Source organism: Hyperoodon ampullatus, assembly GCF_949752795.1.
Source record: "Hyperoodon ampullatus genome assembly, chromosome: 1".
Classification (NCBI taxonomy): domain Eukaryota; kingdom Metazoa; phylum Chordata; class Mammalia; order Artiodactyla; family Ziphiidae; genus Hyperoodon; species Hyperoodon ampullatus.
In genome coordinates this window covers 5446054-5468478 of record NC_136914.1, presented here as the reverse complement: position 1 = coordinate 5468478, position 22425 = coordinate 5446054, and the positions used below count along the sequence as shown (strand labels likewise).

The 22425-nt window shown below is 35.6% G+C and overlaps 1 protein-coding gene across 1 annotated transcript in view; it reads right to left on the bottom strand.

Annotated features, from left to right (window-relative positions):
- Positions 1 to 22425, bottom strand: part of IQCM (IQ motif containing M) — a gene marked incomplete at both ends in the record, with an annotated part of 432498 nt that overhangs the window by 229589 nt on the left and 180484 nt on the right. Inside the window, 2 exons of the mRNA XM_079697111.1 lie at positions 3627 to 3825; positions 13208 to 13274. Coding sequence (XP_079553237.1) covers positions 3627 to 3825; positions 13208 to 13274 — 266 coding nt within the window. The remainder of the gene's footprint in view (positions 1 to 3626; positions 3826 to 13207; positions 13275 to 22425) is intronic.

Genomic DNA, 22425 nt, shown 5'->3' with positions numbered 1-22425 from the left:
ATCTTAAAGAATGAGTTGGAGTTTATCAGAAAATTAGGAAGAGTATTCCAGTCTGAGAGAACAGTATATAAACATAAGATAATAGGAAACAATCAGGGAATTAAAGGATTTGGGCTTTGCTAGAGCACAGAGTATTAGTGAAGAAGAGTCCTGTGATGAGGCTGGACAGTGGGAAATGGCCAGACCAGGGAGGCCATGTGTACTATGTTAGAGAATTCGTATTTCATCTGATAAGAAACATGGGGCTATCAAACGACTATAAAGAAATGGAATAAGGTCATCAGAGTGGAATTTCCTCAACTGCATATGACAGATTAGATGGGAGTAGGTCTATAGGCAGGGAGGCCAATCAGGAGACTACTGCAGTTCTCCATGTGAGGAGTGATAAATAGGAGCTATGGTAAGAGCCCAGAGAGGAAGAGCAGCACAAGAAATGTTAAGGAAGTGGTGACCAATTGAATATGGGGGTGAGAAAGTTGAAGGAGACTAAGAAAACTCCAGGTGTAGACCTTGGAAAATGGGTTGTGGGACAGTTCACCAAAATAGGTAGTACAGGAAAGGAAGAGCTTTGTGGAGTAAGAAAATAAGTTCATTGAAGGCTCCGTGGAGTTTAACTATGGACCTTGCAAATGGGAAATTAAATGCCTAAATCTAGAGCTAGAGAGATAGGTCTGGGATAGGGCCTTAGATTAGATTAGGGAGCAATCAGCTATAAAGTAGTTTAAGTCGATGATATAATATGTAGAATGAGCATGGGCTTTGGGGTCAGACAAGGGTTTGAATTCTAGCTCTGTCACTTACCAGGAGGGCAACTCTAGTCAAATGACTTAATTTCTCTGAGCATCAGTTTCTTCACATATAAAATGTGAAGCAGAGATTTCACAGAATTACTGAGAGATTAACTATATGGGATGCTTATCACATTTAATCATCAGAACTACAAATGTATGTTATATGTACATATTAATGCATGTATAAATATACACACGTTGATAGGCAAATGGACTACCTTCTAACAGCAAGCCTGTATTCTCAGAGAAATTCATTCAGGGTGCCCAATGAGAGGCCATTTGGGGGGCTCCTCCCAGATAATCCAGGAATTCAAGTGGGCACTCCTAATCTATTCTTCTATTTCTAGTTGGTTTTCCAAATTCCTTTATGAGTAGCACAACTTTAGTCCTCAAGGTGAAACATTTTTGGATTCTCTCAAAGTTTTGCCAAAATCCATCCACTCAGGTTCTTCTGCATTTGCCCAGCCAAAATAGGTCCTTATGCTTTATTCTGAATGTCAGGATTGCTGTTTATAAAAGTTGCTCAGGTGGGTGTGTGGATGTGTATGTAGTTTCTTTTTGAGGTGAAGGTTTATGCACTGAAAGAGTACTCAGGAGTGTGGGAAGTGGAAAGTTGCTTTAAACAGAGAATAAGCAGATAGCATAGGAGAAACAAAATCAAGGCAAATAGGTGCTCCCAGCCTTAGAGTAAAAGTAATCCCAGAACTGTTGGGTTAAGGATAAGCTAGGTATTTGTTCACAGTCTCCAGCTTGATACAATCTGAAACTGTCACAAGAGTATATTATACATAACATTTTCTTAAACCAAAGAATGTAGACAGAACTTTATTTAGAAAAATCATAGGTATATTGACAAGGTGACTATTCAAAAGTCTGCTTAATTGAATCTAAATGTCCCTTGATGAACGAATGGATAAAGAAGATGTGGTACACCAGTCAGAATGGCCATCATCAAAAATCTACAAACAATAAAGGCTGGAGAGGGTGTGGTGAAAACGGAACCCTCTTGCACTGTTGGTGGGAATGTAAATTGATACAGCCACTATGGAGAACAGTATGGAGGTTCCTTAAAAAACTAAAACTAGAACTACCATATGACCCAGCAATCCCACTACTGGGCATATACCCTGAGAAAACCATAATTCAAAAAGAGACATGTATCACAGTGTTCATTGAAGCACTATTTACAATAGCCAGGACATGGAAACAACCTAAGTGTCCATCGACAGATGAATGGATAAAAAAGATGTGGTACATATATACAATGGAATATTACTCAGCCATAAAAAGAAATGAAATTGAGTTATTTGTAGTGAGGTGGATGGGTCTAGAGACTTTCATACAGAGTGAAGTAAGTCAGAAAAAGAAAAACAAATACTGTATGCTAACACATATATATGGAATCTAGAAAGAAAATGGTTCTGATGAACCTAGGGCAGGACAGGAATAAAGACGCAGACGTAGAGAATGGACTTGAGGACACGGGGGAGGGGAGAAGGGGAAGCTGGGACAAAGTGAGAGAGTGGCATTGACATATATACACTACCAAATGTAAAACAGATAGCTAGTGGGAAGCAGCTGCATAGCACAGGGAGATCAGCTTGGTGCTTTGTGACCACCTAGAGGGGTGGGATAGGGAGAGTGGGAGGGAGGCTCAAGAGGGAGGGAATATGGGGATACATGTACACATATAGCTGATTCACTTTGTTATACAGCAGAAACTAACACAACATTGTAAAGTAATTATACTCCAATAAAGATATAAATAAATAAATAAATATCCAGGAGAATGCTTAAAAAATGTGGTATATATACATATATATAAAGTATATACATAAATGTATTTTATATATAAATTTATATTTTAAGTACATTTAGAAAATATATATAAATGTATATATCTATACTTTTATACATAGCTAAAAATGTGTATATTTATATACTTATACTCAGTCAAAAAAAAAAAAAAGAATGAAATCTTGCCATTTGTGACAACCTAGAGGATATTTGTATGGACCTAGAGGGTATTATGCTAAGTGAAATAAGTCAGACAGAGAAAGACAAATATTGCATGATTTCACGTATATGTGGAATATAAAAAGGAAAACAAATGAACAAACATAACCAAACAGAAACAGTCATAGATACAAACAGGTTTTTGCCAGAGGAGAGGGGGTCGGAGGGAGGAGAGAAACAGGTAAAAGAGATTAAGAGGTATAAATTTCCAATTGCAAAATATATGAGTCACAGGTATGAAATGTACAGTATGGGGAATTTACTCAGTAATTACATAATATCTTTGTATGGTGACAAATGATAACTACACTTGTTGTGATGATCATTTTGAAATGTATAAAAGTATCAACTCCTATGTTGTGAAATAGGAACTAACATAGTGTTGTAGGTCAATTACACCTCAAAAACAACAAACAAACTCATAGAAAAAGAGACCAGATTTGTGGTTACCAGAGGAGAGGGGGAGGCGAAGGGGAAATTGGAGGAAAGCAGTCAACAGGTACAAACTTCCAGTTATAGGATAAATGAGTACTAGGGATGTCATGTACAGCAGGACAAATATAATGAACTCAGCTAAGAGTAAATCCTGAAGAGTTCTCATCACAGGGAAATTTGTTTTCTATTTCTTAATTTTGTATCTATATGAGATGATGTGTGGTCATTAAACTTACTGTGGTAATCATTTTGTGATGTATGTAAGTCAAATCATTAGGCTGTATACTTTAAACTTGTACAGTGCTGTATATCAGTTATATCTCAATAAAACTGGGAGAATAAAAGACTTTTTAAACACATTATAATATTCAATATATGCTTTACCTTGATCATTATCCTTTGGAATCTTTTGCGTTCGAGCCACCCTCTGACAAGTGCCTGCATGACGATGACCATTCTAATTATGTTTTTGGTAATTGCGAATTTTTTCCTTCCCCGGAACACTTGGAAGACTTCCATGTATGGTCCAGTTCTTTTAACTTTATTGTCAAGTTTATCACTTTTACTTAGAATAGATTTTGGGCTAAAAATAAAATATAAAACTTTCTTATTAGCGTTAATAAGAAAAATAAACTCCTAAAAAGTCTTAAATTCACTTTCGTAATGAATATATTGAAATAGGAAATATATTGTAATTAGCGCATAAAATTCATAGGTATATCAACTGAACATTCCAATAGGGTTCTCCAAAGAAGGTTGAATATGCCACAATTAATATAACGTGTATAAATTAACCTTCTGAAGAAAGGAAACCCAAAAGAAAGTGAATCTGTCAAAGCTTATCCACAACTATTCAAAAGAGAGATATAGTATCTAAGGAACAAAATATTTTCCTATGACAGGGCACATTAGTAAAAATAACTTTCCTGTCCCAGAAGCTGTTTTAAACTAAAGATTCCTTCAAAATTATTTGGCACTGATACTCTACTTACCAAACATCATCTGAAAAGTAATTTTATTTTCCAGATGCACTCAACTGAGAGGCAGCATAGTGTATTGTTAGAGCCATGGACTACAGAATCGCAGAAGTGAGGGATCATACTGGAAAACATGACAAGTCCTGCAGCGCTGATATGGATGGTCCGTCCTTGCAGTGATGATGACCTTGTGAGAAAACTACAGACTTTCTACTATGAAAAGACTGTCCGTAACCTTGGCAATCTTGTGTTTGCTTTTTTCCTTTATATATCTGTTGCATTTTTTATAGGTAGTTAGTTTTTTCAAAGTCTTCCAAAGTTCAAAGTAGTTTCCTTGCAATTTTTAGCATACAAACATCTTTTTTTCTATTTTTTTTTTGTTGTTGTTGGATTTTTTTTTTTAACAAAAGACCCCAAATAGCCAAAGCAATCTTGAGAAAGAAAAACGAAGCTGGAGGAATCAGGTTCCTGGACTTCAGACTATACTACAAAGCTACAGTAATCAAGACATTATGGTACTGGCACAAAAAGTAGCCACTACTGATCAGTGACATTTGCTCAAGCACAGAAAATTGTTCTCCATATTTACTTTTGACCTATAGTTAAAGATACAGAACCGAGGCTGTTATTTCTTTGTGTTTGTGTATATAAATGAAAAATGTTCTTTTTGTCTTTGCAAAAGAAAGGAAGTTAGCCTTGTATGATGTTCTTGTAACTGTAGCTCTTTTGTATATTTGGTTGGTTCTTTCTCTTATTCCCTCTCTTGAGAAAACTTCTGTAGATTAACGAGTCAAAAGTATAACGTGCTGTAGAGAAATATTCAAATAGACAAAGCTACTAGAAAAGGCAAAGAAAATAAGGCAAAGTCTTCTTTTTGTTTGTTTAAATTAAGATTGATTTTGAATAGCTTAGAAAAGAGGGAGCTCTGCCTTCTAAGAGTATTTTTGCTCCTTTAATATAACAATTTTTATGAACAGTCCTCCATGTATGAGATAAACTGGGAATGCGGATGAAATAGAAATGGTCACTTCTGGCTTGGCCAGAGTTTCAAGACCTACTGTGAAATCTAAAGGATCCTGAGTTGATGACTTTTTCTCAAAGAAATAAGTCTTCTAGAAATACCTAGATGAGCCAACTTTATAGTCAAAGTTTCATGTTCTAACAATAAGGTGTAAAAAATCTTAAAGGGATACGTGTGACTGACTGTAAGGTGACGTGTAATGCACATTGTTAAAGTACCAGCAGTGGTCATCACATCTCTGCTGGTCTCCTAAGTTGCCTTGAAGGGCACAGAGTTCTTAGTCATGTACTGAAAAGTATATGTAGTGTGGGAGGGGGTCGGGGGAAGGGAGAAGGAGAATTGAAATTAGTTATTTTTGGTTAAAAGCTATAGTTAATATGAGTGATTAGAACTACATTAATTAAAAGGATTATAAGGAAACACAAACATGTTTACAAAATGATGGATAGGTTTTGTCTGTTTTTTTTATCAACTGAAGAAGAAAAGAATTTTATCTTAGGCCCTAGCCATATGGACTTTCATCAACAGCACATCTCTAAACAATTAGAATGTTAAAAATAAAAGAAAGGGAAATTTAAAGTTGAAGAATAATTTATTGAAGGCTTGATGGAAAGCGAATTATATCTACAAATAATGGGTTTAAAAGAAGCTATGAAATATACAAAATTTTGAAAAAGTTAGGTCATTTTTGATAAGCAAGCTTAATATTAAAATAGAGAAATGTCTGTGAATGAATCCTCAACTATGAAATGTTGTATAGGTGTTATACAGAAAGAAAGTAAAAGTAGAATTTGATTTTCTTTCTGTTACACTGAGAAACTGATTTTTGAATAACAGTCTGCTCCTAATAAGACAGAGGAAAAATCGTTCACTACCTTCATTATAGTTTTCCTAGGAAACAGAAGTTCCTGTATCACAAAAATATTTCTCCTATCAGGCTTATAAATCTTTTTTTCTTCTTCCTTGTGATCTACTTCTTACAAAATCTGGTATTCCTAATATTTAATGTTACCTGTAGCTATGCTACTTTTTTTTTTACTCTAAAGGCACCTATAACTTTTACTGATACTGCGCCTCCTGTGAAAATTCTTTCCAATTCAAATTCAAGCCCCAAATTTAAAAACAAACTGTTGTGATGTCTTTTTAACCTATCTTTTGGGTGTCCCAGATGGCTGCAAGACCATACCAAAGATTTCTTTCCTTCACTGTGTAAGGGGAGGAATGCTAGAAATGGCAAGGTATGTGTGGCATAGTTGTTACATAAATGAGTCAAAAATGGCCCTTGTATATTGGCCCCGATGTTGTTTACTTCTTACGTTAGGCAAGGATTAGCTCAAAAGCCTGCTGGCTCCAAACTCAAAATTCTTAAACATCCAATTGTTTTAAATATGGCCCAAACAAGCATATTTTTTTAGCCATTTAGAGCCTGCCTGTTTTGCATGTCCCATGAAACTATAACCAACATCTACTAGCCATAGATAAGACAAACCTTGAGGCCATAAAAGACCACAAGCCACTGCTGCCCACTGGAGCTCTCTGACCCAGAGACATCCCCATCTTGCTGTGAGTGATATCACATAGACATGTAAGCCCCCCTCTGACTCTCCCATTCCCCCAGGAGTTCCCTTACCCTTGTCCCCTTCTGGGTGATGGCTCTATGTCATGGTCTCTAGAAAGTCTTCTGCTGTGAGGGACTTCCCCTCTCACACAAAGCTGTCCATATGATGTCCAGATAAAGCTTGTTATGTGCCATTGCCACTTCATGGCCATGCCGTTCCCTTGATTATCCCCATGATCTCTGAACTCAGTACAATGATCCATAGTTTTACTTAATTCAGCACTACTATTGAATATATTGAAATAGTCAATACATTGAAAGCTGTCCTATTTATCCAAGTCCAAACCATGAAAAGAAATCAAAGAAAAGTCTCCTCCTTAAGTTAAATATATAACAACTAAAATATTATTAATATAAATGTATTAGGAGCTCACTGTGGTAAACTGATTGCACTGATGGCCAATTAATGCTTCCTTATGTCCCTATCTTTGCAATGTGATTTTATAGCCCCACCCATCAAGAGGTCGAATCAAGTTACCTACCTATGAATCTAGGCTATGATCAAGGTATCAGATCAGATAGTTTTCAGTGAGAGAAGGAATCATTAAACAAGATTGCATGTGAGGGGCTTCCCTGGTGGCACAGTGGTTGGGAGTCCGCCTGCCGATGCAGGGGACACGGGTTCGTGCCCCGGTCCGGGAAGATCCCACATGCCGCGGAGCGGCTGGGCCCGTGAGCCGTGGCCGCTGAGCCTGCGCGTCCGGAGCCTGTGCTCCGCAACGGGAGAGGCCACAACAGTGAGAGGCCCGCGTACCGCAAAAAAAAAAAAAAAAAAAAAGATTGCATGTGAGAAAAGATACAATAAGTTAATTAGTAAGTTAATCATATCTAAACATTAGACACTGAGCTTGGCAAACATCTGAACAGGGAATTTCCTTTCAACTGCTAATGCTTATACGATAATATATATTAAACACTACATCAGTTTTAGAGTTTGTTTCAGACATTGATACTAATTAGTTTTGGCTGATATTGAAGTATTTTGTATGTTCCATTTATAAAAGCACTCTTTGCCCATCTGTTCATAGGTTGAAAGTGATTAAAGGACACTTATTTTGGCTGTTGTAAAAGCCAAATACTTTTTAAGCTGCAAATATGTGACAAAATCAATTCAGGTTGCCAAGTTCGGAAACACATTAAAAGAGATTTGTGATGCCTCCCTACCCCCAATTCCTCTTCCAACCTGCATTATCGAGAAGTAAATATCACCGCTTTCCTGATTAGACTATCATGCCTGCTTTGTCCAAATGCTTTGTAATTTAGTTATAATTTACACAATTTACTCTGATCTGGATCCTCTGCTACCAAGCTATGTCAAGGGCTTTCGTTTCCTGTACTTGCAGCCTTGAAGTAGACACACGTGATGCCCTCATGCTTTGAATGCTGGATCTGAAAGCAACTTGGCTAACAAGTGAAACAAGTTTGTGGCCTACTTTAATGTCCTATATGAGGTCTGTTCAGTTTAAAAACAATGCATTAAATTCAGCATGGGTGAAAGAGATTTTTAAGAACAGGGATGTTACACATTTCCATGAAAAATCTTGTCTCAGTATTATTTAGTACTTCATTTTCAAATCTTCCCAAGGGTTTAGTACTTCATGCTAACAAAACCTATTCACTTAAAAAAAATCTAAACAGGATTCCTGGAACTTTTAAAAATAGGTGCAATCCTCCTGAAGTGGAAGATAGACACCAGTTTAGTTAAGGCAAAAATTTTAAATAGTTTAAATGTGTGAATGAGATGTGTTTTCTTCTGTGCTTTCCACACATTTTTTGTGTGTTCTGATCATTCCTCAAAATGCTAGCCTGCCCTGAGCCAAAAATCCCAAGACCCCTCCTATTTTGGGTAGCTCCCGGTTCCATGGCAATCTCTTTCACTAGATCATATTAAAGGGTGAGGTTGATATTCTATTTAAAGCCTCTGAGGGTACTTGGCTTCAACAGTTTACAACCTCAAGTGCTCTAACTAGTACCTATCCAGAAATGCAAATGATACAATGGGCTGGGAGGATTTCTTCTCCCTGCCCCCATACCTGATTTTCCTAGGAAGACATTCTCCCAGCCCATCATGTCATATATCTGGAAAGATGGGTTTTATTTTTGCTGCTGCTACTTGGTTTCAAGTTTCTAACAGTTCTTCCTCAAAACAAGATAGAGCTTTTTAAATTCCAAATTCAGTTCAAAAAAATGCAATTATTTTTTCCTGCACATATCAGCTTTTTGGAGGAACACTATTTGTTATGAATTAAACTGAAATTATCATTTCAGACAATACAAAAACAAAAGCAGAGAGGAAACACTGGTTTTGTTCAAATTTAATTGATTCTGACATTATGGGCAAGGTAAGCATGATGCACTTCCAGGGAATTCTCTCTAAAACAAACATTTAAACCACCTTTTTACTGTACCTACATGTTATTATCTGAAGGGCACTGAAAAAAATTACCACTGAAGATGTCTGTAATGACTAGGGTGTTTACGCCAAAGGTGAAATGGGAGCTGATTTTTCTGTGGCACAGCGACCAGAGGTGTCAATTTTTCACGAGCTTATCTATGCAATAGGGAACATAATGAGTTGTAGAGTCTTTCTCCCAAAACATTCATTTATTCCTCTTGGGGTAGCCCTTTGCTCTCAACCCAAACTTTGGTCAGTTATGGAGAAGAGCTAGCTCCACCCCCTGCCATCTGTCTCTCTCATCTCTGCTCCAAAAGAGCAGACAATGAAGATGGGTGCCTGTCCACCGATTCCTTTTCCCTAGAACCGGGCTTTAGGTAATGAAATAAATCCCCATAACAGTTCAGGTGATTCTAAAAACAATTTCTGATATTATACTCAATATTTTATTCCCACCCACATAACTGTTTTAGGTACTGTCATTTCCAGGAATTGAGGAGACCCTCAAGCAAGCACACTCAGAGTGGTGGTCAGAAAGCAGGTCAGATTCTACTAGAGAAACAGGAAATGTGGACAGTCTTTGGAACAACTTGGAGAGGGATGGGACTTTGTAACCCCCTCTCCCCATGCTTCTGCCTCCCTACTCTCCCTCTGCATGACTGCTTCCATGAAAAAGTCATGGAAAATCTGATTTTCTCTGCTTGAGACATCCATTCATTCTTATTTTACTTTTCTGGGTAGGATTACTGTGATTTAGAGATGAGAACTTATGTGTTCTCCCTCTCATTATTCTGCTTGCTGTTTCTCAGATGTTTTCCTTCTGATTCCACACAGGAATTGTTACCAATAATGTCTGCTTCTTTCCCTACCTGGTTATTGTTCGCATCAATAAGGCGAAATTACTTTTTATAGCAGCAGACAGAAAAATTATTCATTGACCAAGGAATGGAGGAGGAGGTCTTGCTCTAAAAGCCCCTTCTCCCTGAGTGTAGGCAAGGGTGAGATTTTCATAGGAAAAGGGGCTAAAGGGGCGGTATGGGGCAGAGGTCTTGTCATTTAGGTTCATGGAAATGGGTGGTGATTTCCTGGACCAGGGTCTGCACCTCTTTTCTGCCCTTGTATGGTCCTTTGGAGTTTGGGTCAGAAGCAGAGGGAACCAACATGGTGTCCTAGGGCAGGAATTTTAGCATTAAAATGAGACGATAAATAGATGTAGAGAGACCTTTGTCCCAATTTCAAGTTCAGCCAGCTTATATCACTTCCTTGTAGTTAAGCCCTCTTGGTCCTGTCAATGTAAACACAGCTAGAAGATACAGTCAGTTTGGTTTTCTGCAAGTTTGCCCAGAGGGAGGTTTTTATTAGAAATGAGTTGGGGGGCGGGGGTGCTTCCTTGCTTCTTTGACGAAAGCAGGCGTCCTTGTGTTTGTTTAATATCAGATCGTATTAGTTATCAATCAGATGGTACGTGAAGAACTAAAGAAAGTAGTAGTGGTGCCAAGAGCCAGAATGTGTGCAAAAAGGATGCCATGCCATCCTGAATTCATTTCCTTTGTTTTAATTTTATTACTGTTTTGTTTTGTTTTCACTATATTACTATACCAGGGAGTGATTTATGATGTTTCTCAATTTCAGGAGGGCAAATTTCAAGATTCTCATAAAATCTTTGTAAACAAGGTGGAGAAATATAGGCTGACTGGGTAGTCTTGGGTGCTAGGGTGGATAGTGTCATTACTAGCTGAGATAGGGAATATAGGAGAGAAGACATGGGGAAGAGAAAACATAATTATTTCAATTTTTAGAGATGGTTATGGGATATCCCAGTGAAGATACCCAGGAAGGAGCAGAAAGTCTGAGATAGGAGTTATAAATTCCTGAAAGGGAAAAATATCATTAGAAGGCAGAGAAAAGATCCAAAGATCTAATCCATGCATTGAACAAATATATATTCATTTACTCATTCATTCATTCATTCATTCAGTGTAAGATACTCTTCTAGCACTGAGGATACACTGATAAATAAAACATAGAAAACTTCCTGTCCTCATTAAGCTTATGTTCTAGTGGGAGAGACAGACAGTAATCACAGTAAACAAGTTAATTATTGAGTATTTTAGAAGGCAATGTATGCTTTGATAGAAAATAAAGCAGAGTAAGGAAGTTGGGGAGTGCTAGCAGGGGTGGAAATTGCAATTTTAAATAATGTGTTATGGCTGGTGTGGGATTATTGAAAAGGTAACGTGTGAGCTAACTATCTCAGGCAAAAGTGATAAGGAGCTAAATCCAATGTTGAAATATGATGGCTTTGCTTATAAAGCCCTGCAATTGGTTAATATATATGATTGTACAAATAATTCCTCTCAGACTCATGAGGATGGTTATGTACCTTTCCTCCATCATTGTAGTTACCACATAACTTAATTATCTGGGTCTATCACCCCTCTATACTCTGAATTCCCTAAGAGTGACTACTCTTCCTTGTGTACCTGGCAATATATAATAGATGAAGGGAAGAAAAAAAGGGATAGAGAAAGAAAAGAAAGGAGGGACAGCAAAAGAACAGAATGGGGATACATTAGAATATCTGAGAAAGGCTCAGGGTTTGCTTGTTTGGGGTTTTATTTCTTTTTCAGAATTGAAATCCATGTGAGTATTGCCCTTAAGAAACTGACCCCCAAAGCTGACATATGGTGGACTTCATGAATTGATCTAGAATATCTACAGTTTGGTTCCACTCTACACTGTATTCATAAAATTACATCTGAAATACTGTGTTCTTTCCTAAGCATCACACTTCAAAAGGGATACTTTTGAGTATGGCGGGCACCTGTTCCTTTCCTCTGTTTTCACCTCCTTTCCCTTGTGGAATTGCACTTCTCCTTCTCCACTCGTATGACTAGGATTTGTCTAGGGCTGGCCATGTCATCCAAGCTGGAAGGTCAGCCAGAATATTTCTCTGTGTGTGTGTGTCTAATATGAGGCCTTTCTTTCTGGTAAGAGCAGGAAGTAAGTCAATTACAAACAGCTGGAAGCCAACCACTTTGCTTACCACATGGAGAAAAAGTCTGTAGTAAGAGGTTTTAAGGCCAAACAGGGGCAAGCAGAGATTTAAAATGAATGAAAGGAGAGCACGTCCTGAAGACATTACTTGAACCTGTTGAATCAGTTGAGCCTAAGATGTTAAACAGATAAAAAGAACAGATGTCCGACATACTCTACACTCTTGGAATCTCTACTTATATGAGCAAACAGATTTAATTACCATTTTACTTAAGCTAATTTGAATTAGCACCCTAATAAATATATAAATCTAATAAAGATATGTGTGTGTGTGTGTGTGTGTGTGTGTGTGTGTATAGAAAGAGAGAATCTAAAGAGAGAATTGGTAACTAGAGTGGCTTCAAGAAGACAGAATCAGGACCAGTGGGTACCAGCTCAAGGGGGATAGGTGCTGAGCCTCATAGAGAGAGCTGTCAAAGTCAGAGCACTAATTAGAATGAAATGGATTCCACTTGAACAGAGTAATTACTAATCCCTGGAGTTTTCAAGTAGAGGTGACGTAGGTACCATGTTATAGAGGAGATTCACCCTTTGGGTAGAGTGTTTCAGTAGAAAATCTTTAAGGTTCCTTAAACTCTGATATTCTATAATTCCCCAAAGACAAAATACAACTAGAGGTAGTATCACTGGAGAAATATTATCCACTATAAATTTATTTTCAAAAAATGCTTAGGCTGGGTACTGACCCAGAAAAAATAATCTGTTCACAGAAGATACCATAAACAAGCTCATATTACATTAGTAATTAACAAATTTTAGAAGAGGCCAAAGGAAAGTTATTAGGTGGTAAACTGTAAAATTGTTTTGAGATAAAATAAGAGGACTTGACCCATTTCAGAAAAAATGATGATGGACAAATGCAGTAATTTTAGAGATATAAAGGAAACATTAAAGTACCTAGCTAAATCTCCAGACTCTGAAACATGAATTTCATACTTAGATATGCCAGTAAATGTAATATATTCTATTTTATGAAAAAAGAGAAAATTTAGAATTCTTAGCACAGTTTTGCCTTTCAGTAACATATTAGTGAGTCATATCCGGTTACTACTACCCTTTTAGTTCTAGCATGCTACAAAATAGGAAGGGAAAATATATAATTATTCCTCATCTACATGTTTACATGAACTATCTGGATGCTTAGAATCCTAAAGAATGAAAAAAAAAAGAGGAACTTAAGGGTTCTAAAATGGTACACTTCATAGATGGTATACTTAAACAATGTTTTTATCATCCAGAATTGAAACAAATTAAATAGTAAAAAGGTGAAGGGCTGATGACCACCTTTTACAACTTCTTACAACTTTAACATTATGAATTAACTATAGAATATTTTTCCTCTATGAGTTAAAGACCCATCAATTTTTCTATTCTGTACTTGGAAATCAGTCATTTTAAAAAACAATTATGTACTTTAGAAATTCAACGAAAGGAAAATTTATTACTAAAGTCCGATGAATCTGCAAAGAATTAACAGCTCACTGCTGAAAGACATCAAAAGAGAATAAGTGTTTTATTCATGAAATACAATAGTTTCTCTGAACAAAGAAGGAGATACTATTTGCAATATAGTTAGAGGTGCCAAACAAATTCAAGTGGACCTCAAGGAAGATATATGAAGAAATCTTTCTCACAGAAAATAAAAGTACAATGTCATGGTAATAGTACAATAGATTACAATCCTGGTTCACAATTTTCACTTAGATATTGAGAATGAACTCTGTGTGCTAATGTATTATTTCCTTTTAGTTAATAATATAAACTGCTTTTGATATTTTTATATTAATGATACCATACAAAATAAGAGAAAATGCGTTAAGCATGAAGAAGTTAATGAAAAGATTTAAAAAAGATGATGCTAGGAAAAGACAAGATCCCACCTCATTGCAAAATATCATTCACTTTTTACCTTTATCAGGGTAAAAACATAAACATATATATTATAATTTGTGTACATATTACTTTTTTTTAAATTACAAATTAAGAATTACATCTATTGGGCTTTAATTCTTTCTGGTTTAGAAATCTTACATAAAGTATTTTACTTTGAAAAACAATAAAACTCGTAAAAACGTTCCTTTGGCAATTCTATTTGAACTGAAATTGCTTGGCTTGTTTTGAAAAGCTCATCATAACCTTTCTTTTCCCTTAAAAAAGGTTTTAGGCTTTCTCAAGCATACTTTAACCTTAAGGATTTCTAACAATCTTCTGACATTTATGGAGCTTTAAAATTTCAAAATTTACCATTCAAATTGAAATATTGAGGAAATAGAAACTTGCATTCTGAAATCAAATAATTTGCATTATATTGCTCATTTATGAAAATTATATTCTCTAAATGTTGGGCAGGGGTGTGTATGAAATGAGTATTTTTAGCAGAATTGAAAATCAAGACAATAAGATCATATCCCTCATAAAATAACACAAATATATATTTAAGAACCCCAAAATAAAATCAGGTAGCCACTGTGTGGAATCTGGAACCTGGTAAATTTATCCTAAATGTATTGGATTTGAGCATTATAGTTCTTTGTTTAATAATGCTGCTAATGAAAAGTTTTATATACATCTGTATACATATTTGTATAGCAAACGGACCTAAGCACTACTGTTATATCTTTTTCTCTCCTTCTAAATTTTGAGATCTTTACAGTTGAAAACACAAGAAGATGGACAAAAAAAAAAATAGAAATGTGAAAATATGCATTTTAGGTTCAGGGTCACTGAAGATTAGGACAAAAATAATTATAACTCTGCCTTATCTACCACTCTTTATCCATATAAGGTAACAGGTTCCCTTCCCTCTCAAGAACAGGAGTGGGTGCCCAAATTTGCAGTAATTCCAAATCAAGTGCAGCAACAGCATTTTTAGTTTGCTTAACTTCCCATCCCAACCTTTTAACAGCCAAGTGACTGCCTCCTTAAAAAACACTGCTGAGTGGGTGCATAAGCCAGTTCTATTTGCCAGCTGTAGAGAGTTCTCTCAAAGCTTGTGGTTATGGGTAAATGAATTCCATCATTGTTTTTTTCTATAACTAAGAAGAGGGGGAAAAAACCAAACTCTCTTATATTTATCGTAGCCTGGCAATGGTGATATATGTGTGACATATTTTCACCCTTGAAATGCAAAAGTACTTTAGAAATTGGCCAGTACCTTACTGAAATTGACAGATGACTGATGGAAGGTTATAATATACTCTGTCTCATGCATATTCTACGGAAACCTCTAGCTGAAAATATATGGGAGATTCCTCTCTAACAAGAAAAATTCTTTAAGACAAGCTTAAAGGGTCCCAACATTTGGATTCTAAAGTTTCACAGAATTTCTATGACATAAATGGTATAGGATTTCAAATGCAGAAGAAAATCTTAATAGTGTTTCACTTAAATATTTTCAGTGAAATGTGTCTGCATGTGAAATATTTAGTTTTATATCATTCACTACTTCACTCTGTTTTCACATTGTTTCACTTTCTTTTATCTCTCTCTTTCACCAGAATTCTATCTAGTAATATGTTTTAATCACTAGAGCCACTCTTGTACTTGCTAATTCATTAGTTTCAGTCTACTTCTCTTAAGTAATCATCAGAAAGGCTGTTAAAATTTAAGATACAGATGGCATAAAAGCAGCATGACTGTGTAAGAACGCTGTGAATTGAGTGTTGGACTCTAGTAACAATTTTGGGGGTTTTTTTCTTTTTACTTTTGTGACCTTGAAGAAGACACTTAATCTTTTTAAACTTTTACTTTCTCACCTGGAAATTAAAAGAATTGAATCAAGTGATCTCTAAACTCCCCTTCAGCCATCATCCTCTAAAATGTTTATGACAGCCCTGCAAAAGTTAGCTAGATGTCCCTGCAAAACTGCCACAGCTCTTTATACTGCAACAGATGGCAGACGGTACAGGAAAATGCTTAGCATTCAGAGTAGCTAGTTGGCTCCAGGAAAATAAATACAATAAACACTCACCTTTCAGACTGTACAACTTTTTATTATTGAAAGGGCTGGACTAAATTTTACTTTAGTAATACCTATGAGAAAAAAAAAAGACTTCCCACTCAAACTAACCAGGTAAAGGATATTTACAGGAAAAAGACTTACATAAGAAGATAAGCTAACACCACCAAATAGCTTAAATATATATAGTATTCTTTTCCTTAAAGCAAGTCTTTTTGTGAAAAGGTTTTTGATGACAAATTCAATGTCTTTAATAGATATGGGTTATTCAGATTTTCTATTTGTTCTGTGTCAGTTTTGGTATGTTGTCTTTTTTCAAGAATTTGTCCATTTCATCTCAGTTATTGAATGTGGTAGGCCTGAACTTATTCATATAATCTTTTCTCCTTTTAATGTCTATAGAATATATAGTGATTCTACTTCTTTCATTTTTAATATTGGTAATTTGTGTTTTATCTCTTTTTCTTAGTTTTGTTAGGAGCTTACAAATTCTACTAATCTTTTCAAAGAACCAACTTTTGGCTTTCTTAATTTGCTTTATTGTTTCTGTTTTTTTATTTCATTGCTTTCTGTTCTTATCCCTATAATGAATGTTACACGTGCATTTAAAAAAAAAAACGTATCTTCTACATTTGTTGGTTGTAGTCTACAAACGTTAATTAGTTCAAATCAGTTGACGGTTTGTTCAAATCTGCTATGTTGTCATTTACTCTTTTTACTAATTTTCCTATCAATTACTAAAAGACATGTAAAAAAATTCCAGTCATAATTATGCAGTTGTCCATTTTATTCTTTAATCCTGTCAATTTCTGCTTTATTTGTGTTAAAGCTCTATTATTAAGTCATACACCCTTAGGATTATTATCTAATTCTGATTAATTCATTCTTTTACAATTATGAAGTGTCCTCTTTATGTCTGGAAATCGTCCTTGAAGTCTACTTTGATGTATAGCCACCCTAGCACTCTTCTGCTAGCTTTTTTTCATTGTGTATCTTTTCTCTAACCTTTTACTTCCAATTAATGTCTTTTTATGTTCATCTCTTATAAACAGCATAGAGTTGGTTCTTGCTTTTTTATCCATCCTGACAAGCTCTTACTTTTAACAGCATGTTTATTCTGTATATGAAATATAAATGTTGGTACAGTTGGGTTTAAGTCTACCATTTTACTATTTGTTTTTTATTCACCCATTATATGTTCTCCCTTTCCTGTCTTCTTTTGGGATAACCAAATAGTTTTTGATATTCCATTTTAGTTTTCATATTATCTTTTAGGTTTATCTTTTTGTATTAGTGGTTGCTATGGGAATTATAATTTGCTTTCCTACCACACTCTACTTAGAGTTAATACCACTACACATAAAATGAAAGAAACTTGCAAAAGTATAAGTCCATTATTTTGCTAGCATTGTCATATATATTTTTGCATCCACCTACTTATAAGTACCATAATAATGTTATGATTTTGCCTAAAATGTTCAATTTAAAAATAATTGGAAAAAATATTCTTTTTCGTATATTTTCATCATATATTTTCTATGTTCAATGTTCTTTATTTCTTCCTGTAGATTCAAATATACAACAGGTGTCATTTCTCTCAGCATGAAGAGCTTCCTTTAACATTTGTGAAAAACAGATCAGTTGGCAGTATATCCTCATTTCTTTAATTTAGCTGAAAATTTCTTTTTTCAACCTCAATACTGTGAGATAGTTTCACTAGATACAGAATTATCAGTTGATAATCTCTTTCTTTTAGCACTTTAAATATATAATTTCATTGCCTTCTGGTCTGCATCATTTCCAGTGAGAAGACATCCATCATTCTCAGATTTGTAACCCTTTGTACAATGTGTATTTTTCCCTGCTGGTTATTTCAAAGGTTTTTCTTTGTCTTTAATTCTCAACTCTTTACCTATGATATGCTTACGTGTTTTTTCTTGTGACTATCTTGCTTAGATGTGATATCTTCTTGGACACATAAAGATGTTTTTCATTAAATTTGGAAATTTCCAGCCATTCTTTCTTTTTTATATAAATGTATTTATTTTATTAATTTATTTTTGGCTTGTTGGGTCTTCATTGCTGCACGTGGGCTTTCTCTAGTTGCGACGAGCGGGGGCTACTCTTCATTGCAGTGCACGGGCTTCTCATTGCGGTGGCTTCTCTTGTTGCAGAGCACGAGCTCTAGGCGCACTGGCTTCAGTAGTTGTGGCCTGTGGGCTCAGGAGTTGTGGCTTGTGGGTTCTAGAGCACAAGCTCAGTAGTTGTGGTGCACAGGTTTAGTTGCTCCATGGCATGTGGGATCTTCCTGGACCAGGGCTCGAACCCATGTCACCTGCACTGGCAGGCGGATTCTTAACCACTGCGCCACCAGGGAAGCCCCCAGCTACTATTTCTTCAACTACTTTTTCTGCCTTATCCTAGTTCTCTTCTTCTGAGACTCCAATTCATATATGATAGGCCACTTGATATTAATTTATAGGCCCATCAGGCTTTGTTCATTTTGTTCTCAATCAATCGTTTTGTTCAGATTAGTCTATAGATCTACAAGTTTACTAATCTTCTCTACTGCCTTCTCCAATATGGTGTTCAACCATTCAATGAAATTTTCACATCAGATAAGTTATTTCTCAGTTCCAGAACTTTCATTTGATTATTGTCCTTATATTTTCCATTTATGCACTGGGATTCTCTGTTATTAGGAATATCTTTTTCTTTAAGTTCTTGAACATTTATAATAACTACTTTTGAGCTCTTGTCTGCTAATTCTAACATTTGGGATATCTTTTTCTTTGATGTAAGCCAGATTTTCCTGTTTCTTAACATGTCTAACATCTTAGTTGCTGTGTAGTAAACATTGTACATTGTAGGGATTGCGGATTATGTTACTGTCCTTGAAAGAATGTTGATTGTTTTTTAATTCAAGGTGGTAGCTAAGTTACTGGTTTATCATCTTGAACTTGTTGAGGCTTAGTTTTATGTTTTTGTTAGGGTGAATCTGTTTGTTTCGTCCCTTGTACTAAGGTGAATTCCTTAGTCCTGGGGTATAATCTCCACTCCGTAGGTGTTGGTCTTCTAAGACTTCCATGGAGAGACTGAGGTGTTTACTAAGTCCTGTCATCTGAAAGGACTTAAACTCCAATTTCTGTCTCCCTCCATGGTGAACAGCAACTGAGAACTCTGCCTAGGCTTTAAATTCCACAAATGTAAGGAGTCTCTCTTGTTCTCCCCGTCCTTAGCATCTAATACAGCAGGTGCTTAATGTTTCTTGTTAAATGAATAAACTGTGAAAGACTGAAAGAAAATTTTCTGATCAGGACAAGACAATCTTTTTTTCCTTTTCCTCTGGAAATTGTTCATTTGTTCAGTTATATTTTCTGAGTATCTACTACGTTGCTGGGATTGTGCCATGAGCTATAGATAGAAATGTTAACAGAATCAACTACCCCTGCTCTCACAGAACTTGAAATTTTAGCCAGGGATCATTCTGGCATAATTTAGCTTATATTATGTAGCAATGACTGCAATTAAAGGACCTACGTTTGAATCCAGCTCTATCACAGACTAGCTGATTGACCCTAAGTGAAATATTCAACCTCAGTTTACCCATCAGTAAAATGGTGATAATCAAATACATCATGTGTTGTTATGGGAGTTATATGAAAGTACCTCGTACAAACTAAGCACAGAATGAGTGCTACTACTAATGAATTTAGCTACTACTAAATTTATTATGAGACTAACTCTCAGAAAACATCTAATCTTAAACTGGATATTTATTTATTGGAGGTTTAAACAATTGTTTGGCATTATTTCACAGTCATATTTGGCCAAGATTTACCATATAGTGTAATTCCATAATACCTGAACCTTAGAGTCAGATGTATTTGGGAATTCAGATTTTGTTTCAAAGTCTAGGAAATTAATATAGCATGTATACCATATATTATGTAACATTTAAGTAGAGTCTGGGGCAGTGTCCCATCATTGAACATTTAATATTAATTAGCTAATATAATTAATGTTAATATGTATGCAAGGTATGAATATTCACATGAAGTGGGAAAAGTAGAGATTATGAGTAATCATGATCACTTATTACTTCAGGTCAGGTTTTGGCACCACCTCAGGTGACATCAACTTTCAGTTTCTGGAGCTTTCCAGATTTTGGAATTGTGAATGAAGGATTACGGACCACACCTTTTGAGTAACTGAGAGAAGGAATTAAGAAGGATGTCAAGTAAGAGAAGGTAGCCTGAAAAATATATTTGAATAAACCTGTATTTACTAGGGGGTAAGTTTTCCAAACTGGTTGCTCTGACAAACTTCAGTCTCCAAGGTTTACCCTTTTGCTATTTGCATCTATATGGCTTGACACAGAGCTTTGCACTGAGTCAGTACAAAAATAATATCTGGTGAATTAATAAATTAATGTATTACCAGTGCAAAAGAAAGCACAGGTCTGAAACCTGTCCTTTTCAGAAACTTCAGTTAATTTTCCAAAATCTCTTCTTTCCATCTCACTCTCCAATCTATCTCACAAAATCAGTTATTTTTTTCACAAACGTTTGTCAACAAATTTGCTACACAAAGAAGAAGAGCAATCTTAAGAATGCCTCATAGAGTCACTGAAAGGCATGCTGTACCATAGTGAATTGCAGGACATAGTTTCTAATAAACAAAACTGCTGAAACATCATACAGTACTGTTTACAATGCTTTTACTTGCCACTGCAAAGTAAACCTATAGCCTGGTCTACTGAAGGAGCATTAATACACTCAAAAAAATAAGAATATTTTATCCTTGCCTTAGTCAAATTAAATGGGAACTTTGAAAAAGATACGTTGAAAACTTGAGCTTTCAACAACCTACATTTCTTTAAACCAGATACTTAAGTCAAGATAAAACCAAAAGCAAGCATATTAATTTAAACTTTTCTGCTATCATATAAAAGATATACCTGGGTTGTGGCTTTGATTCTGGCTTGACAGACTGTTGTTCTTTTCTGATAAAACTTTTCTAGAATAAGAGAAAGAAGAATTGACACAATTAGGAAAACAACTTCATTGTCTATAAAATCTTAATTCCATTGATGTTCTTTTATATTATCAAAGGGAGAAACAACTGATCCATTACAATATATAAGCCTAAACATTGATATAAGTATACATTATAAACCTAAACACTTATATAAATAAGTAAGTATACTCAGGGGAGTATGATCACAGAACCTCCTCCAGCATCTTTTGGCCCCCAAGAATACAATTCTTTCTGATCACTTCAGTGAGCAAATATCCATAAAAATCTGCTACAGATAAGAATTTATTTATTTACTTATTTGCCCTCTGTCTTATAAAAAGTTTTAAGGTAGCTTACAAAAAAATATAGTATGTATAAAAAAAGAAAAAAAGAATATCAAGTTAAAGGGAAAATACGGATAGAAAAATAATGTCAAGTGTTTTCTGATACTGCTTACTGTGTTACACAGATCTGCCTTTCAAATTCCCAGCTATCAAAGTGTTATGGACTGAACTGTGTTCCGCTAAAAGTCATATGTTGAAGCCCTAATCCCCAAATGTGACTATATTTGGAGATAAGGCCTTTCAAGAGGTAATTAAGGTTAAATGAGGTCATAAGGGTGAGGCTCTAATCCAATAGGACTGGTGACCTTATAAGAAGAAGAAGAGATGACAGGGGCATGTCTGCACAAAGAAGAGGCCATGTGAGAACACAGCAAGAAGCAGCCATCTATAAGCCAAGGAGAGAAGCCTCAGGAAAAACCAACTTTGCCCTAGAACTGTGAGAAAATTAATTTCCGTTGTGTCAGCCGCCCAGTCTATACTATTGTATTATGGCAGGCCTGGCAAACTAAAACACAAAGTAACAAAGAAAACACAGTAGTTCTAACATTCACAATGTCTATAAGAGAAGTAAACTTATTTTCTGTGAAAAATTTCTTCCATGAGTCCTTCAAAAGGAGCCTGGGATAGTGTAATGGTCAGTTTCAACAACATCTCTTCAACAATGACGCTTGAGAGTTTACTATGGATCTTTTACACAGTCCTTCAACGTCAGTCAACAGTTGAAAGAACAACTTAGGAAGATGATTCTCCAAGATCTCAAAATAACTGGGTCATTCCCTTTCTGGTCATTCGGT